At 30.5% G+C, this 14,094-nt stretch overlaps 1 protein-coding gene across 3 annotated transcripts in view; it reads left to right on the plus strand.

Annotated features, from left to right (window-relative positions):
* LOC124536302 (aquaporin AQPAe.a-like) overlaps window positions 1-14,094 on the plus strand; it is a 75,954-nt gene that overhangs the window by 16,334 nt on the left and 45,526 nt on the right. Inside the window, exon 1 of one of the 3 annotated variants that reach the window (XM_047112831.1) lies at window positions 12,358-12,613. The exons of the other annotated variants lie outside the window; for them this stretch is intronic. Within the exon in view, the coding sequence (XP_046968787.1) occupies window positions 12,577-12,613 (37 nt within the window). The 5' untranslated portion in view covers window positions 12,358-12,576. Of the gene's footprint in view, window positions 1-12,357; window positions 12,614-14,094 lie in introns of those variants that run through there. 3 annotated transcript variants of the gene reach the window in all.

Genomic DNA, 14,094 nt, shown 5'->3' on the forward strand with positions numbered 1-14,094 from the left:
TAGTACTCGGAATCAGATATGCCTTTTTCCCTATATATATGAACTAGCGATCCGCCCCGGCTTCGCACAGGTACAATGCTTATACTAAACAAGTCCCGTTTATTCCCTATCCCTTAGGAATTCTGAAATATCCTACAAACAGTTTTTAGTTGTTGTTATAACCTACTTACATGCTTAATTTGAAGCCTCTAATGATTATAGTTACGGAGATAGAGCTACATTGGTTCGAAAATATAAATCCAATTTATTCCCTATCCCGTGGGAATTTTGAAAAATCTGTTCTTAGTGCACCTCTAGGACACTCAAGACACACGTGTGCCATATTTCAAGTTTCTAGGTGCAGTGGTTTACGAGGCTGTGCGTTGCCTGTCAGTCACTCAGTCACTCAGTAACGGAACAGTTTTATATACATTGATGTAGGTTCTTATACTCTTTAACAAATCAAAAAGCAAAGACATGATAAGTATAAATAAAGTATATCTGTGCACATAGCCTTATGTCTCGTCTTGGAGCCTATTTCACCACGATCCCTTGCGGGATACGTGTGACTAAATCTGATACAGGTAGGTTTCTCGACATTTTTTTCGAAAAAAATAGTAGCCAAATGTGGTCACTAATACTGGTACACGCATACCAGTAGAATAGTATAGCAAGTCTGAAACATAGACGTCACACACACCAAGATAATCAAATGGAACTATATACAAAATTACCTCACAGCAAAAGATTGGGTTAACAAATGTTTTAGATACCTATACTATAGTAGCAGTATATACTACTTACCTTATGTAATTACATACATTACCATTTACAAAATAAACGCTTGAGCCATTTTGTTAAATGATTAATATTAGTCAGATCCTTAGCAGCATTTCCTTTGATGTCACTTCGTAGTTTAACTCGTCTTGGTCATATTATGTAGGATGTACTTATCGGTACCATTTAGACGGGATTTCTTAACTTACAGAATAGGTAAATTGCGTATATGCGTTACATAATCTATGTACAAACTAATACTAGATGAAAATCTTATCGAGAAAATATTTTCTTTATCAGAATATTAAAAGTCATTCCATCAAAAGATCATTACCAACCGGAATAAGTCATTGTTTTATTTTTCACGGGAGATGTTACGATGTTCCATTGTTTGATAACATGCAGCGAAGAATAGTAATCACATGCAAATGACCACCGGCTTTATAATTTGATGTTGTATTGTGTACTAAATTACTAGCGTTATATAAAAATAGCTTTATGAGTTAGCCTTCATTGTTACTGCAAGCCTAAGAAACTAATTTAATCCAACATCCATTTTTATTCGAAATAAATTGTTGAACGCGGCGCGGCGCTGTGCGGTGACACCCGGCATTGAAGTGTTGGTATTAATAGTTGTTTAAATGTAAAATTACAGCATTACATTTTAATTATATGTAATAAATATTATTCACACTCATTAAATTATAAGTATACAAAAGTAATGAGGAAAAACATTGTAAATAAAAATATCGTATAATTATTTATTTAGTAGACGATTCCAAATGTTACACTTACAAGCTTATTATAAGATAAGTTTCATATCTTTCAAGATGTAAACTAAATCACAAAATCGGCCAATTAAAATTGAATTTTGTGGGGGATAAGCCACATATATGTATAGCAAATTTAGTAGCAGTAATAGACCCAGTATCAAAGTAGTGCAGGATACAGAATGTACTAAGATAATTCGCTAATTTTAATAGATTTATCAAAATTTTACTGAATTAAAAAAAAAATAATGGCTGCTAAATATTCTTCTTCTTTTTACAGAGTTCAGAGCGAGCAAAATTTGTTGAGTATATTTTACATTATTAACTAAAAACATATAGGAAATACGTTGTAAAGTAATGTACGTGTCTTCACGCATTTTGTGGCATTTCTCACTAACGTCATGCACTGACGGACAATTTGCATATTAATATAAAAGACCTAAGTGTTAAGCAATAGCGGGAACACATTTCAAACAAAAGCAACCTTTAAAGGGAATAAGATAAATTTAATTTCAAAGTTTAAAACGGTGCCAGATTTCAAAATATAAAATAAACAATTTATTTTATATTTTCTAAATAACTATAAATTAAAATTTCAGCAATGTGATAAAATTAGTTCAAAACAATTACCTGAAAAGGACAAAATGCCTTTGCGTAACAGTGGCATAACTCTGAATCATACAATATATATATAATAAAATTTATTTATAGCAATAATGCTGAAAGGAGTGTGAATAAAGATATACAAATATATGTTAAATTAAAAAAAAAAAAAACTTAATTTTCTTCGAAAGTCTTTGTTTACAATTTAAAAAAAAAAGTATTACATGCATTATAAAAACACATTAATATATCTTATTTAATAACTATAAAAGCACTGAAATGTATATATGAGTACATTCGTTATCGTCTATACAAATCGACGTAGAAATTCACGCGAATTTATAATAATTCATCTATATTTTGCGCTACTAAGCGTATTCGATCAAAATATATTTATTTATAATTTAACGCTATTATTATTAACTACTTATATTCACTACTAACTTTCAAAGTTCCGATGATAGTTACATCGACTTTAAAACGCCATTTATCCTTCTTTTTTTATAGAATAGGGTGGCGGACGAGTTACCGAGACGAGTTACGACGACTTACCATCACGCATAGACAATGACGCTGTAAATATTAACTATTCCTTACATCGTCAATGCGCCACCAACCTTGGGAACTAAGATGTTTTGTCCCTTGTGCCTGTAGTTACACTGGCTCACTCACCCTTCAAACCAGAACACAACAATACTGAGTGCTATTGTTTGGCGGCAGAATATCTGATGAGTGGGTGGTACCTACTCAGACGGGCTTGCACAAAGCCCTACCAGCAAGAAAACCACTCCGTTAGTCCGCAGTGAATATCATACATTAATCAAGCTCTCGGTCAAACGTATCGCGTCAATTTGCTGTCAAATGTTTATTTGACTTTTGTCCTTTCGCGGTTGAAATAGACTATAGATTATACAGTGATTGTCGTAAGGGTTAATTCGTCAATTAATCGTTTGTGCTTGTATCTTGTGACCGTACAAAGACGCACGATTCAAGGCTGCATTCGTATAATGGTGTTTCATACATCCATCTCTAACCGTGAAGGTTTTGGTTACATTTATTATATATACTCTTTTGTCATTACAGTTTTATTAAAAGACTTGAGCCTTTCCCTTGATACTTGATCTAAATGTTACATACTATAAAACAATTATTTTTGCCGTAATGATTTTACATTATGTGGTGTGATATAATTACATTGATAAGGCTAAATAAGAAAATGTAAGTGTTTTTCACATACAAATTTAAAAGAGTATTTATTATACATGGACGTATCCGATTGATATTGAAAATGCGAAAGCTTCTGAGGATGTATTTATGTTTGTTACTCTTTCGCGAAAAAACTATTGAACGTATTTGGATGAAATTTTACAGAAATATAGGTTACACATCAGAATGTAACATAGGGTACAATGTATAATGATTTTTTGTAATTTGGTCATAATATAACGATACCCGTGCGAAGACGGGTCGGGTCGCTACTATTAAATATCCCTAAAAATATGTTTCATGTGGGTATTTTTTTTGTATTTCAACAGATTAAATATTTCATACATATCTGTGGTTAATTTAAAAAATAATTTTGAATTTAGAATAAATCAGCTACGCTATATAATCATAAATATAGTGAGCAGTTCCAATTGGCAAGATGTTATATTAATTTTGTTGTTTAGCGCTCGCCCGCGACGCCATTGTCACGGCCGGTGATAATTTTCCGCGTTTTATTTGCTGATATGTTTTACACAATTTATTTTCAGACGAAATGTTATAATTATTAACGAGTTTTATTTTAGACGTATTTGACTAAGATCTTATTGCTTTATTAAGTAAATATTTTAGTTGTATAATGTATGAAATATACAACATACTTATATAATAACAATAATAAATTTATTGTTATTATATAAGTATGTTGTAAATAAATAAATTTATTTATTATTGTTATTATATAAGTATGTTGATAGTTTGAATTCTGGGGAATTAAGGTATTTTTTTTTATTTTACCCCTCGAGGAGTTAAAATTGGGATGAAGGTTCACGTGCTATAAGGTTCAGTAACGTTCCGAGTTTTTATATAATTCAATTAAATTAAAGTGTCTCGTATATTTTGTTAATAGTAATTAACATATCATTTATAAGCCTAAGGTGTTATTTATTACAGCTGTCATCGAATACATTAAACAAACAAAGGACGTGAGCTTTCTTAAATTATTTATAATGCGTAAAGACGTAGTCGAATACGAGTTAATTTTCGCATGTAAACAATCGTGTGACGCATTTATAAAGGTAGCAATTTGTTCTATTACCTCTTGTGCTCGTCAGTCGTCACGGCCAAGGTGCGCGCAATGTCAAGTTTCTGCGAAGAAGTTAAGATGGACATACGATACGTTCGTTTTTAGTATTTCGTTGAAAAACATGACAACATTATGACATGTAATTGTACGTTTCTAGAGTAAAATTTTTTTTTTTAATTGACGGATCCTTGGGATGTTTTTGCGAATTGTTGACAAGCGTGTAAATTAAAAAAAAATAGGAATTTTCTTCGTTTTTCTTTTTATTGTTTGACAGAACAATAAAAATACATACAGACAGACAGACATAAACAGACATAATGGCCAGCAACATTTTCTATAAACTTTTATAAGCTAACATACGTTATATAAGTATATTACGTGATGCCAGGTCTAATCGAACAAGGGTAATAAAACTTTTAGTATTATTACATTTTTTTTAATGTTTGTCCTTACGTGTAATGATCCCAAAACGCGCAACTCTTATAGATTGACAACGATCAATTAGAAGTCAACAAGGTATGGCAACCTTTGGTTATATCATGCTTTGCCATTGCGCTGCTAACTATGAAATTTATAATTAAAAATAATAATGCCTATTATTACATTAAAAAAAATACGATAAATACGTTCCATATTTAAATTTTCAAGATCGAAACACAAATTTGAAAAAAGAACATATTCGTTATATTAAATAACAAACAATACGATTAAAAAAACAACAATGAAATCAATATATACCTAACAATTTGTAAAACAAGAACATGAAATTCACACTTGTCGCGTCAAAAGCGCAACAACTGTTAAAAAAATAATATAATATTACACTTATATTAAAACCTTTAAAACACAATGCATGTGTTCATATAAATTTTATGTTTATTGATTTAATAGTTGCAAATGCTCATTCGAAAAAAAAACTACTCATTTTAATATGGATATTAGAACAAAGGTCTCTCAAATAAGGTTTATTGCCATTAAAAAAAAACATTAGCATTAATTAGTGTTGCCAGTGCGCCGTCGACAGCTTTACGCTACCTACAATGAGATAATTAATTTGTGTTTGAACATTATGCGGGACAATGTGTTCATAAACTTGGCACACTTGTTTACCCGATCCATAACGCCTAACGATAATGGTAGTAAATTCAACTTGATATCACAATCAACCTTTTACAGGCTTAGATAACACCTACGCAATTTCGGCGGTATTCGAGATTAGGAAATGGGCTTTAAACAATGTCACTTTAATACAGCCTAACATATTGCTATATTTATGTTTTGCTATTCTATTTTATATAAATGTACATAACATTTATTTGCATTATATTTACGTTGTGGACTTAAGTATAAAATTATATATATTGTTAAATAAAAATTAAAAAGAGCTAGTAGCATGGTAGCATTCATTAAACAACAAAATCATTCGTAATTCAAAAATAGAATTTGATGAATTTAATAAACCACCAGCTTTATCTATAAATGAATAAATTACCCCGTGATTAAGGTAATGCTGTATCTTCTTTCGAATGTAAAAACAATAATGCATAATAGGACTCTTTACGCGTTGAATCGTATACTTGATACTCCGGAAGGTTTGTGAAAAACAGATACAATCCGTTTTATTTTAGCCAAGGAATCAAATGATTCGTCTAAGGTAATAAGTAGTCTTGATGTACTAATTTCATTATATGTTATACAAAAATAATTAATTTTAAAAAAAATTACTAGTTGATTCTCTTGTACATATTATATTGATTGTCTTTGTCTTGTCCTTTTGTAGATTGAGTTTAAAGATGACACAGGTGTTGCTATTACTCGCTTTTAGGTTTCCGGTATTGTACCATGAAAGTACAACAGTCAACGCGTAAAATTACATTCAGAAAACTTGATAAAATTGGTTTAAACAATTTGAGCTCTTAATGGTAAAGTGTGTATAAGGTAAAAAAACGAAAATCGTGTAAAAGATTACCATCAACCAGAACTCGTGAATAATCATGAAACCATTTCAAGGAAGTCAAAGATAAAAGGTTTTAATTGAATCTAATTCGTTTACAATTCAAATTGCCAATAACTGCCGTGAGAATAAAAAAAAAAACAATAGACTTCCTCAAACATCATTTTAAAAAAAAACCACTCACATAAACTACTGGTATTAAGATAAGTTGTGCATCATACGAGCTTAAAATTGTATATTGTTAGCATTTATTACTTCTGAGAGATTAAGCACGTGCACACATAGGCAGATGGTAAAATCCCATAACATATATCGTTTTCTCAATGTTAGTTTCCGTTACAATATAGTCGTATCGGTATTATATGGTTTTTGGGCTAGCTTTTATGATGCAGGATCGATAGTCGGATGCTGTCAATAATGGGCACATTTAATATACTGACATGTGTGTGTGGCTGTAATAATTGTAATATAGCATTACTTGTTGGTAGGGCTTAGTGCAAGCCCGTCTGGTACCACCCACTCATCAGTTATTCTACTGCCAAACAATAAGCTCAGTATTGTTTTGGTCCGGTTTAAAGGTTGAGTGAGCCAGTGTAACTACAGGCACAAGAGGCATAACAACTTAGTTCCCAAGGTTGGTGGAGCATTGACAATGTAAGGATTAGTTAATATTTTTCAATGTCAAATTCAATGGGTGATGGTGACCACCTACCAACAGGTGGCCCTTATACTCTTCCGCCAACATATGCCATAAAAAAAATTTACGGTATGTACCTACGCTAAATACAATCAGTGTCTCTCTTTCAACCATTATTCTTTTTATATTCGAGAGAAAAAAATACAGCGTTAACTACGTATACATTTATTGATAAAGCCTTTATGTTTTGTGCTTTAAAACAACAAACAACAATAACAGAACAAAAACTAGAGGTTTATAAAATTAATCTAAATTTGTTATTAAATTGCCACTGATTGTTTTACAATGGCTAGCCGAAGCCGAAGCCGAGATGGCCCAATGGTTAGAGAGCGTGCATCTTAACGGATGATTGCGAGTTCAAGCCCAGAAAAGCACCGCTGAATATTCGTGTGCTTAATTTATTTATAATTCATCTCGAACTCTGCGGTGAAAGAAACATCGTGAGGAAACCTGCATGTGTCTAATTTCATAGAAATTTTGCCTCATGTATATCCCACCAAACTGCATTTGAACAGCGTAGTGGAATGTGTTCCAAAACTTCTCCTCAAGGGGAGAGGTCTTAGCCCAGCAGTGTACAGGCTGGTATAGTTATTGTTTGTTTTTATTGTTGTAGATTTACAATTAAAATGATTATAATAACGCTATTTTATGCGAATAAGGTGTACCGACACCCTCCTTCCAAGCTTCACACGGGTGTTGAACAAAGGAAATTTTATTATTAATTTATTTTATAGCTAACGATATTGCTCCCTAAATGCAAACAAATAATACCTCTTTATAATATAAGTATAGATTAGCAGCTCGTAAATATAACTGCTGGATGAAGATTACTTGGAAAGTGTTTTATTATGCTCTCGAGTTGCTGTATATATAAGTCTGAATTTCTCCCGATGATCTAGGCTTCTCGACGTTTGTACCTTCACTACTGAGCGTGAGATTAATTCGAAATACGACATCAACATATGATTAGCTCAGTGGCATTTGCAGTTGAACATTTTCTATACCACATTAAATGAAATATATTACATTGTTAAATAAACATAATCCTATAAAATATTTAAATAAATAGATCGACGTGGTCCAGTAATACAAACACGTGCATCGTAACCAAAGATTACGGGTTCAATGCGGAACAATGTGTTTCTGTATATAGTGATTGTATACGTCTGATTGTCCATTCACTAAGACTCATTGGAGCAGTTTGGTGAAATATGCCAAACCGTCCACTCAAAAGTGTTAACTGTAATTTGCCATGTAGTTATATAAGGTTATTTTTTCAATCCCCCCCGTAAAGAATTAGTGGGTACCTGTTTTTTTAGATGGTATTCCGACACCTTCAGCACTGTCGGACCCCACGTACCACCCACATCATGTAGGGGAAACGCGTAATGCGTTATTCCAGCGAGTAAAAAAAGGTTTTATATTTGAAGCATGGGTGAGACTAACAGCGTCTCCGTAATATTATTTTTAATGTATGTATATAGTCTATTAAATAGTCGCGTATTAAATGCTCTTGACGTAGAAAGTAAAACGGATTTCGTGTAAGTGATGGAACTCGTATAACAAGAAAATAATCGCTGTTGATTATTTTTTTGCGATACTTGTTTGAATCGGGAATATTCGAAACCTGTTCTTGTAACTGTAACAGTATCGCTTGCGTCTCTTCCAATGAGCGTTATCGCATTATTACAGACTTTCTGTATTTTATTTAAAATTTTATAATTGAAATATTCTGATTCAACATAGACGTATGGCACTTTCTTATTTTAAAATTGAACTGTCAAAATTGTACCGAAATAATTTGGATAGGAACTATTTATACCTGAGAAGTACTTGCAAAAGACAATCATCAATCAATAGGATTTTTTTGGCAGGAATTTGTTTTAATAATGATGAATTATAAAATTTTGAAAGGGTTTGGCAAGTGTTTCATTGCCTAGACTTACTATCTTCTACGAAGTCCTTAACTTTACCCTTTAGCATACAAATGTTCTCTAACTTGTCTTGGTATAGACAATTTACCAACGTTTACTTAACAGTGTTAGTTAAAAAAAGTCTAGATGATTATATAAATAGTAACATGAACTAGATTTACACTTCAGAGCAAATATCTCTTGTTTTCGACAAAATATCGCCACCCGGACTTAATTAAAATTGTTTATTATATTATAACCGCTGATCCTGTTATCATAAAAATAATAATAAACATCGAATGTTAATCCAATCAAATTGATAAACAATAACTTTTAACACTTAAGCTCCACAGCCTATAAAAAGTAATCAAGTATTTATTTACTGCTAGTAACTCGTCCCGACTTCGATGGACGGTATGAGACGGATAAAGGGTATAATTCTTTTTATTGAAGGACGAATATATGAAGATTTTATATGCGTACGCTGAACAATCCCCAAACATTTTCATCATTGAGGATTGTAAAGAGAACAAACATTGAAACATTATTATTTTATTTGTACAAATAACCTTTATGATATTTCTAAATTAAAACCGAGGTGAGACCGGACGTGCCATTAGTAAGCCATTTTATGGTTTGTTGATCTTTAAGCAACATTTGTGATGAGAAAATTATTATTTTAACCAAGCGCAAGGCACTCGTACGCCTCGTAGAGCCGTAAGTGTGGCGAACAAACAGTATTAACTCGAGGCTGAGACAATACCCCGAGGCTTATCTTGTTAACACAACTACTGAATTTTTACACCCGATAACAGCAGTATAAATATCACTGCTTTACGACTCGCTCATAAAATATGCATAAAACCTTCATGCCTGAATAATATTTATACGCCTTCGCTGTGTCCGTAATCAAACCAAAACCTCTCTTGATAACCGTATGGTTAGAGCTCGCCGTTTGTTTTACTACGTCATGTTCAAATATTGATTTATACTATTGAAAGAAATGAATGTGCTATTGTAAAGAATACTCATTTGAAATATTTTATTTCATATTATGCCGTACAAAAGTCGAACTTAATGCTAAAATAATACTCCACTAGCCTTAAGAAGTGAAAAAATGAATAATAAATATATTGAACAGTTAGAAGATAATTTTACATCTACATATATACCTAAATACAATACGAAAATATATAAGATATATATAAAAAATCACACGTTTAATGTTTATTAAAATTCTTTCATTATATACTTTATTTCGACTTTTTTTATTGTTAAAATGCAATACTGTGTACTTTCGCATAATCGGAATTATCTTTCTAATAAAATAAAGTGACATTTATACTTTTTCTCTGCTTTAAATTCTTTGAACAAGCTCGTTTACTTAACAACGCGTTATTGAGGCTTAAAGCCGGAAAACCATTTGGCATTGCAAGAACAATTTGAGACTTTGCCAATGGGGTTACATTTGTATATGTACATCATATTATAAGGTTTTGCTTATCTCCACACTTATCTTTATATATATCTAATAATTCTTCTATGTGTGTGTATGTCACTGAACTGCTAGACAGACTTAGACTTAACGGATTTGATTGCTTTTTTGTGTATGCTTGAATGAGTGGCTAGAATCGGACTCAGTAAGTGACAACGGGTAGTTAGACTTTTTAAATCAAAAGTATAACATTATTATTTAATCTGTATGAAGTTGAATTGTTCTGTACATAACAAAACTTTAATTCAAGTATATCATTATCATTACATAGTATAAAACAAAATCGTTTACTGCTGTCTGTCCCAATGTATGCTTAGATCTTAAAAATTACACAACGGATTTCGATGCGATCTCTTTAATTTGATAGATTGATTAAAGAGGAAGGTTTATAAATATATGCACAATATTGTAGAGAATTACTGAAATACTGTGAACATTGTAAGACATTCTGTAGTACATTTAGTATCAGCATCGCAGCTGTGCGAAGTCGGGGCACGTCGCTAGTTATTAATATTACCAAAATGAATTAACAAATAAAATTTTGAACATATTATATTATGAGAAGCATCAAAATTGTGTACAATTTCATCGCAAACGTTCGGATGAAACCTGTTTAAAATTCAGCTGCAAGATTTAATCCACACATTTATGAGTAAAAAAAAACACGTATAAAAACAGTGACGTCAGTTTAATAACTCAACCTAAGAACTGCATATTAATTTAAATATACCACGAAGTTTTAATGGAATATTTTCATTTTGCAATATATGGTAATTAATTGTTTCTATGGACTTACGTTTCCTATAGGAAATACCCGAGGAATAAGTCACTATCCGTTCTTTATCACGATTTTTATTTAATATATGTGTATTTGTCAACATTTACATAGTATAAAATTTGCCAAATTACAGATAATTCGAATATTATTATGAAGGAACTTTCTTCTTAACACTTTATTAACTCTTTTATAGTAGCATTAATCATATTTTTACGTTAAGAAAAAATCATTAAAACATTATAATTTATTTTGTAATGAACATTACAAAATACAGGTAATCCAAAATCGCAAATTGAAAGATTTTGTCAATCATTAAATAATAAATAACTTGTTTCATTTATGTAAAAGTGTTAAACTTGTGCACTAAGTTAAAGTTGCTACATAAATACTACAATAACTAATTCGTACCTGCAGTTCAACAATCTTAAATAATCGATTAAATGGTTGATAAGTCCGATACACATAGGTAATACTATTACGTTTTAATATTATTCTGTAAGAAAAAATGTAAATAAAAAGCAGTTCAATATAGTCAGGTCCTTTACAAACCAGTTAGAACCAGTTACGTAGTAAGAATCCCTGTCAAGTTTTTATTGCATTGGGTTTTAACCCGAGGATAGTATTCATTTCCACCACAAATAGAATTCCCTTCTATCTTGGTTATTTTTAACCTGAACGCGACTTTATTAGTCACTTTATATCGAAGTTAGAGTCATTAAAATACTAGTTATCGACGACGTATTTTCTCTTTTTCGTCGTAAAATAATTCTCTCGACTTTATTTATAAACTGGTTTAATTAATTTTTGTTTTTTTTTTATTTACCGAAAGGACAAAATTTGGCAAGGAACAATTGTAATAAAAAAGGAAATATATTGTAGTATAACCAATTATATATATGAAAAGGCATGCTAATAAAGATGGACAATTATTCAATGTTTTCGTAAACAGCGCGCAGGTAATTTGATTTCAACAAATTATGAGAACTTCTTAGCGATCCCCTCAAAATATTTGAGATTTCCTCGCAATGGGAGATAGTGATGAATATCAAATAGCCGATTAATTTATAAACATCGTTCAAGAAACACACTCGGAATAAAAAGTCAGTTGCATTCGACTGGTCCGCTGTCACGCCACACTCAGGTGTATGAAGCGTTACAGAAAGGTAGTGCGGCACAGCGTACACATTCTTCACGAACGATTTCCTCCGAACTATAAGGAATTTTCAATTACAAATAATATAAATTGCGGTATTTTCTATCTGTCGCAACAGTGAGGTGCTGTTTGTTAGCTAATCGGACTAGAAAGTGATATTATTTAAAATGAAGACGGATTATCCGATGGATGAAATGCAGAAGAGTAAGTTTTAAGCTTAATGGAAATTCCGCTGAGGGTTGAGGGCATTTTTGTTATAATCGTGATTACGTGTTGTATCTTAGTAAAGCGCATATACGTATATATTAGGAAGATTCAGTAATAACGCATTGGAATAAATGCAACATAAACATGCAATTATATTTAGCGGTTTTATTTAATATTATCACAATTTATTGTAAATTATGCGCATATCATAATACTAATTTCATATGTGACTAAACAATCCTCAATTATATTTATTGTTTCTTTTTTCTTCACTTAAATTGCTGCTATCGATGTTTTATTATCTGTTAATGTTTTTATAATAGCGGAAATTACCATTAAAATAATAGTTTTTTAATATCATAAATCTATAGATGAGTAAACGCCTCATCGTATACGTTTTACATAAAGTCGTTTATATAATAAGGTATTATGTAACTTTTAATAAATTAGAAGTTTATTCGTTGGTCGTTGTCCTTTTAGAATATTTAATAACAAGAAGACTTGTTATATATTAAGATAAATCAAATTTCGAATTCGGAAGTTAACCAAAGTTGAACTTGTAGGTATTATAAATAAATTCATTTATTTTATAAAAGTTAAGCCATAGAAATATATAACAATAATTAATATTATATATATTAAAAAAATACGAAAAATAATAAGCATACAAAATATCATCCAAATTAAAAGTATTTGGTAAAATTGTTGGAAATTATCCGTCTAAGAAACCTTTTAATACACTTTTAATTTCAAATGATAACATAAATAAATTACAATATCGAGTTAATTGTGTAATAAACATGTTTATAAGTAATTTTACGTTATAGTTAATATAACGATATATCACATTATAGTTAATATAATTACAAATTAATTTTCAGTGGTTATCGACGTGAATTTTTAATATCGACAAAAAATATCTGCGTTAAAAACTTATCAATTGTTTTAAATATTGCCTCCTTTAATAAATATTTTATAATTCTATTATAAAATCGAGTTAATTGTATGATAACCGTGTTTATTAATAGTTTTTGCATTTAATTATGACGGACTATCGTAATAATTATATGTGCATATGTAATAACCTGTTATTATTATATTAAATTTAATTAACAATGTTATTAAGATCAAAGAGCATTATGTACCGCATAATAATAATAATTTTATTATATTAAACATGAAGTGTAACTAATTTATTTTGTGAGACATATCAGTCAAGCACTTTAATCATTCTAGTTTTAAAGAATATAAAAAAAGAATTATTATAAATAATTATTATTATTAAAGTATTTTGCAGTAAATACCACTTTAAAAAGTTATACATATATAAAATATATGGAAAACGAAAAATACATTTTAAATTCATAAATTTATACATAAATGTGGAAAATAAAAAAAATATGTAAACATTGTTCAAAGTGTATATTAGCGTGATATAAATGCGGTACAAACATATTTTATTATTTACATAAAACGCT

This window comes from Vanessa cardui, chromosome 2, assembly GCF_905220365.1.
Source record: "Vanessa cardui chromosome 2, ilVanCard2.1, whole genome shotgun sequence".
NCBI lineage: Eukaryota > Metazoa > Arthropoda > Insecta > Lepidoptera > Nymphalidae > Vanessa > Vanessa cardui.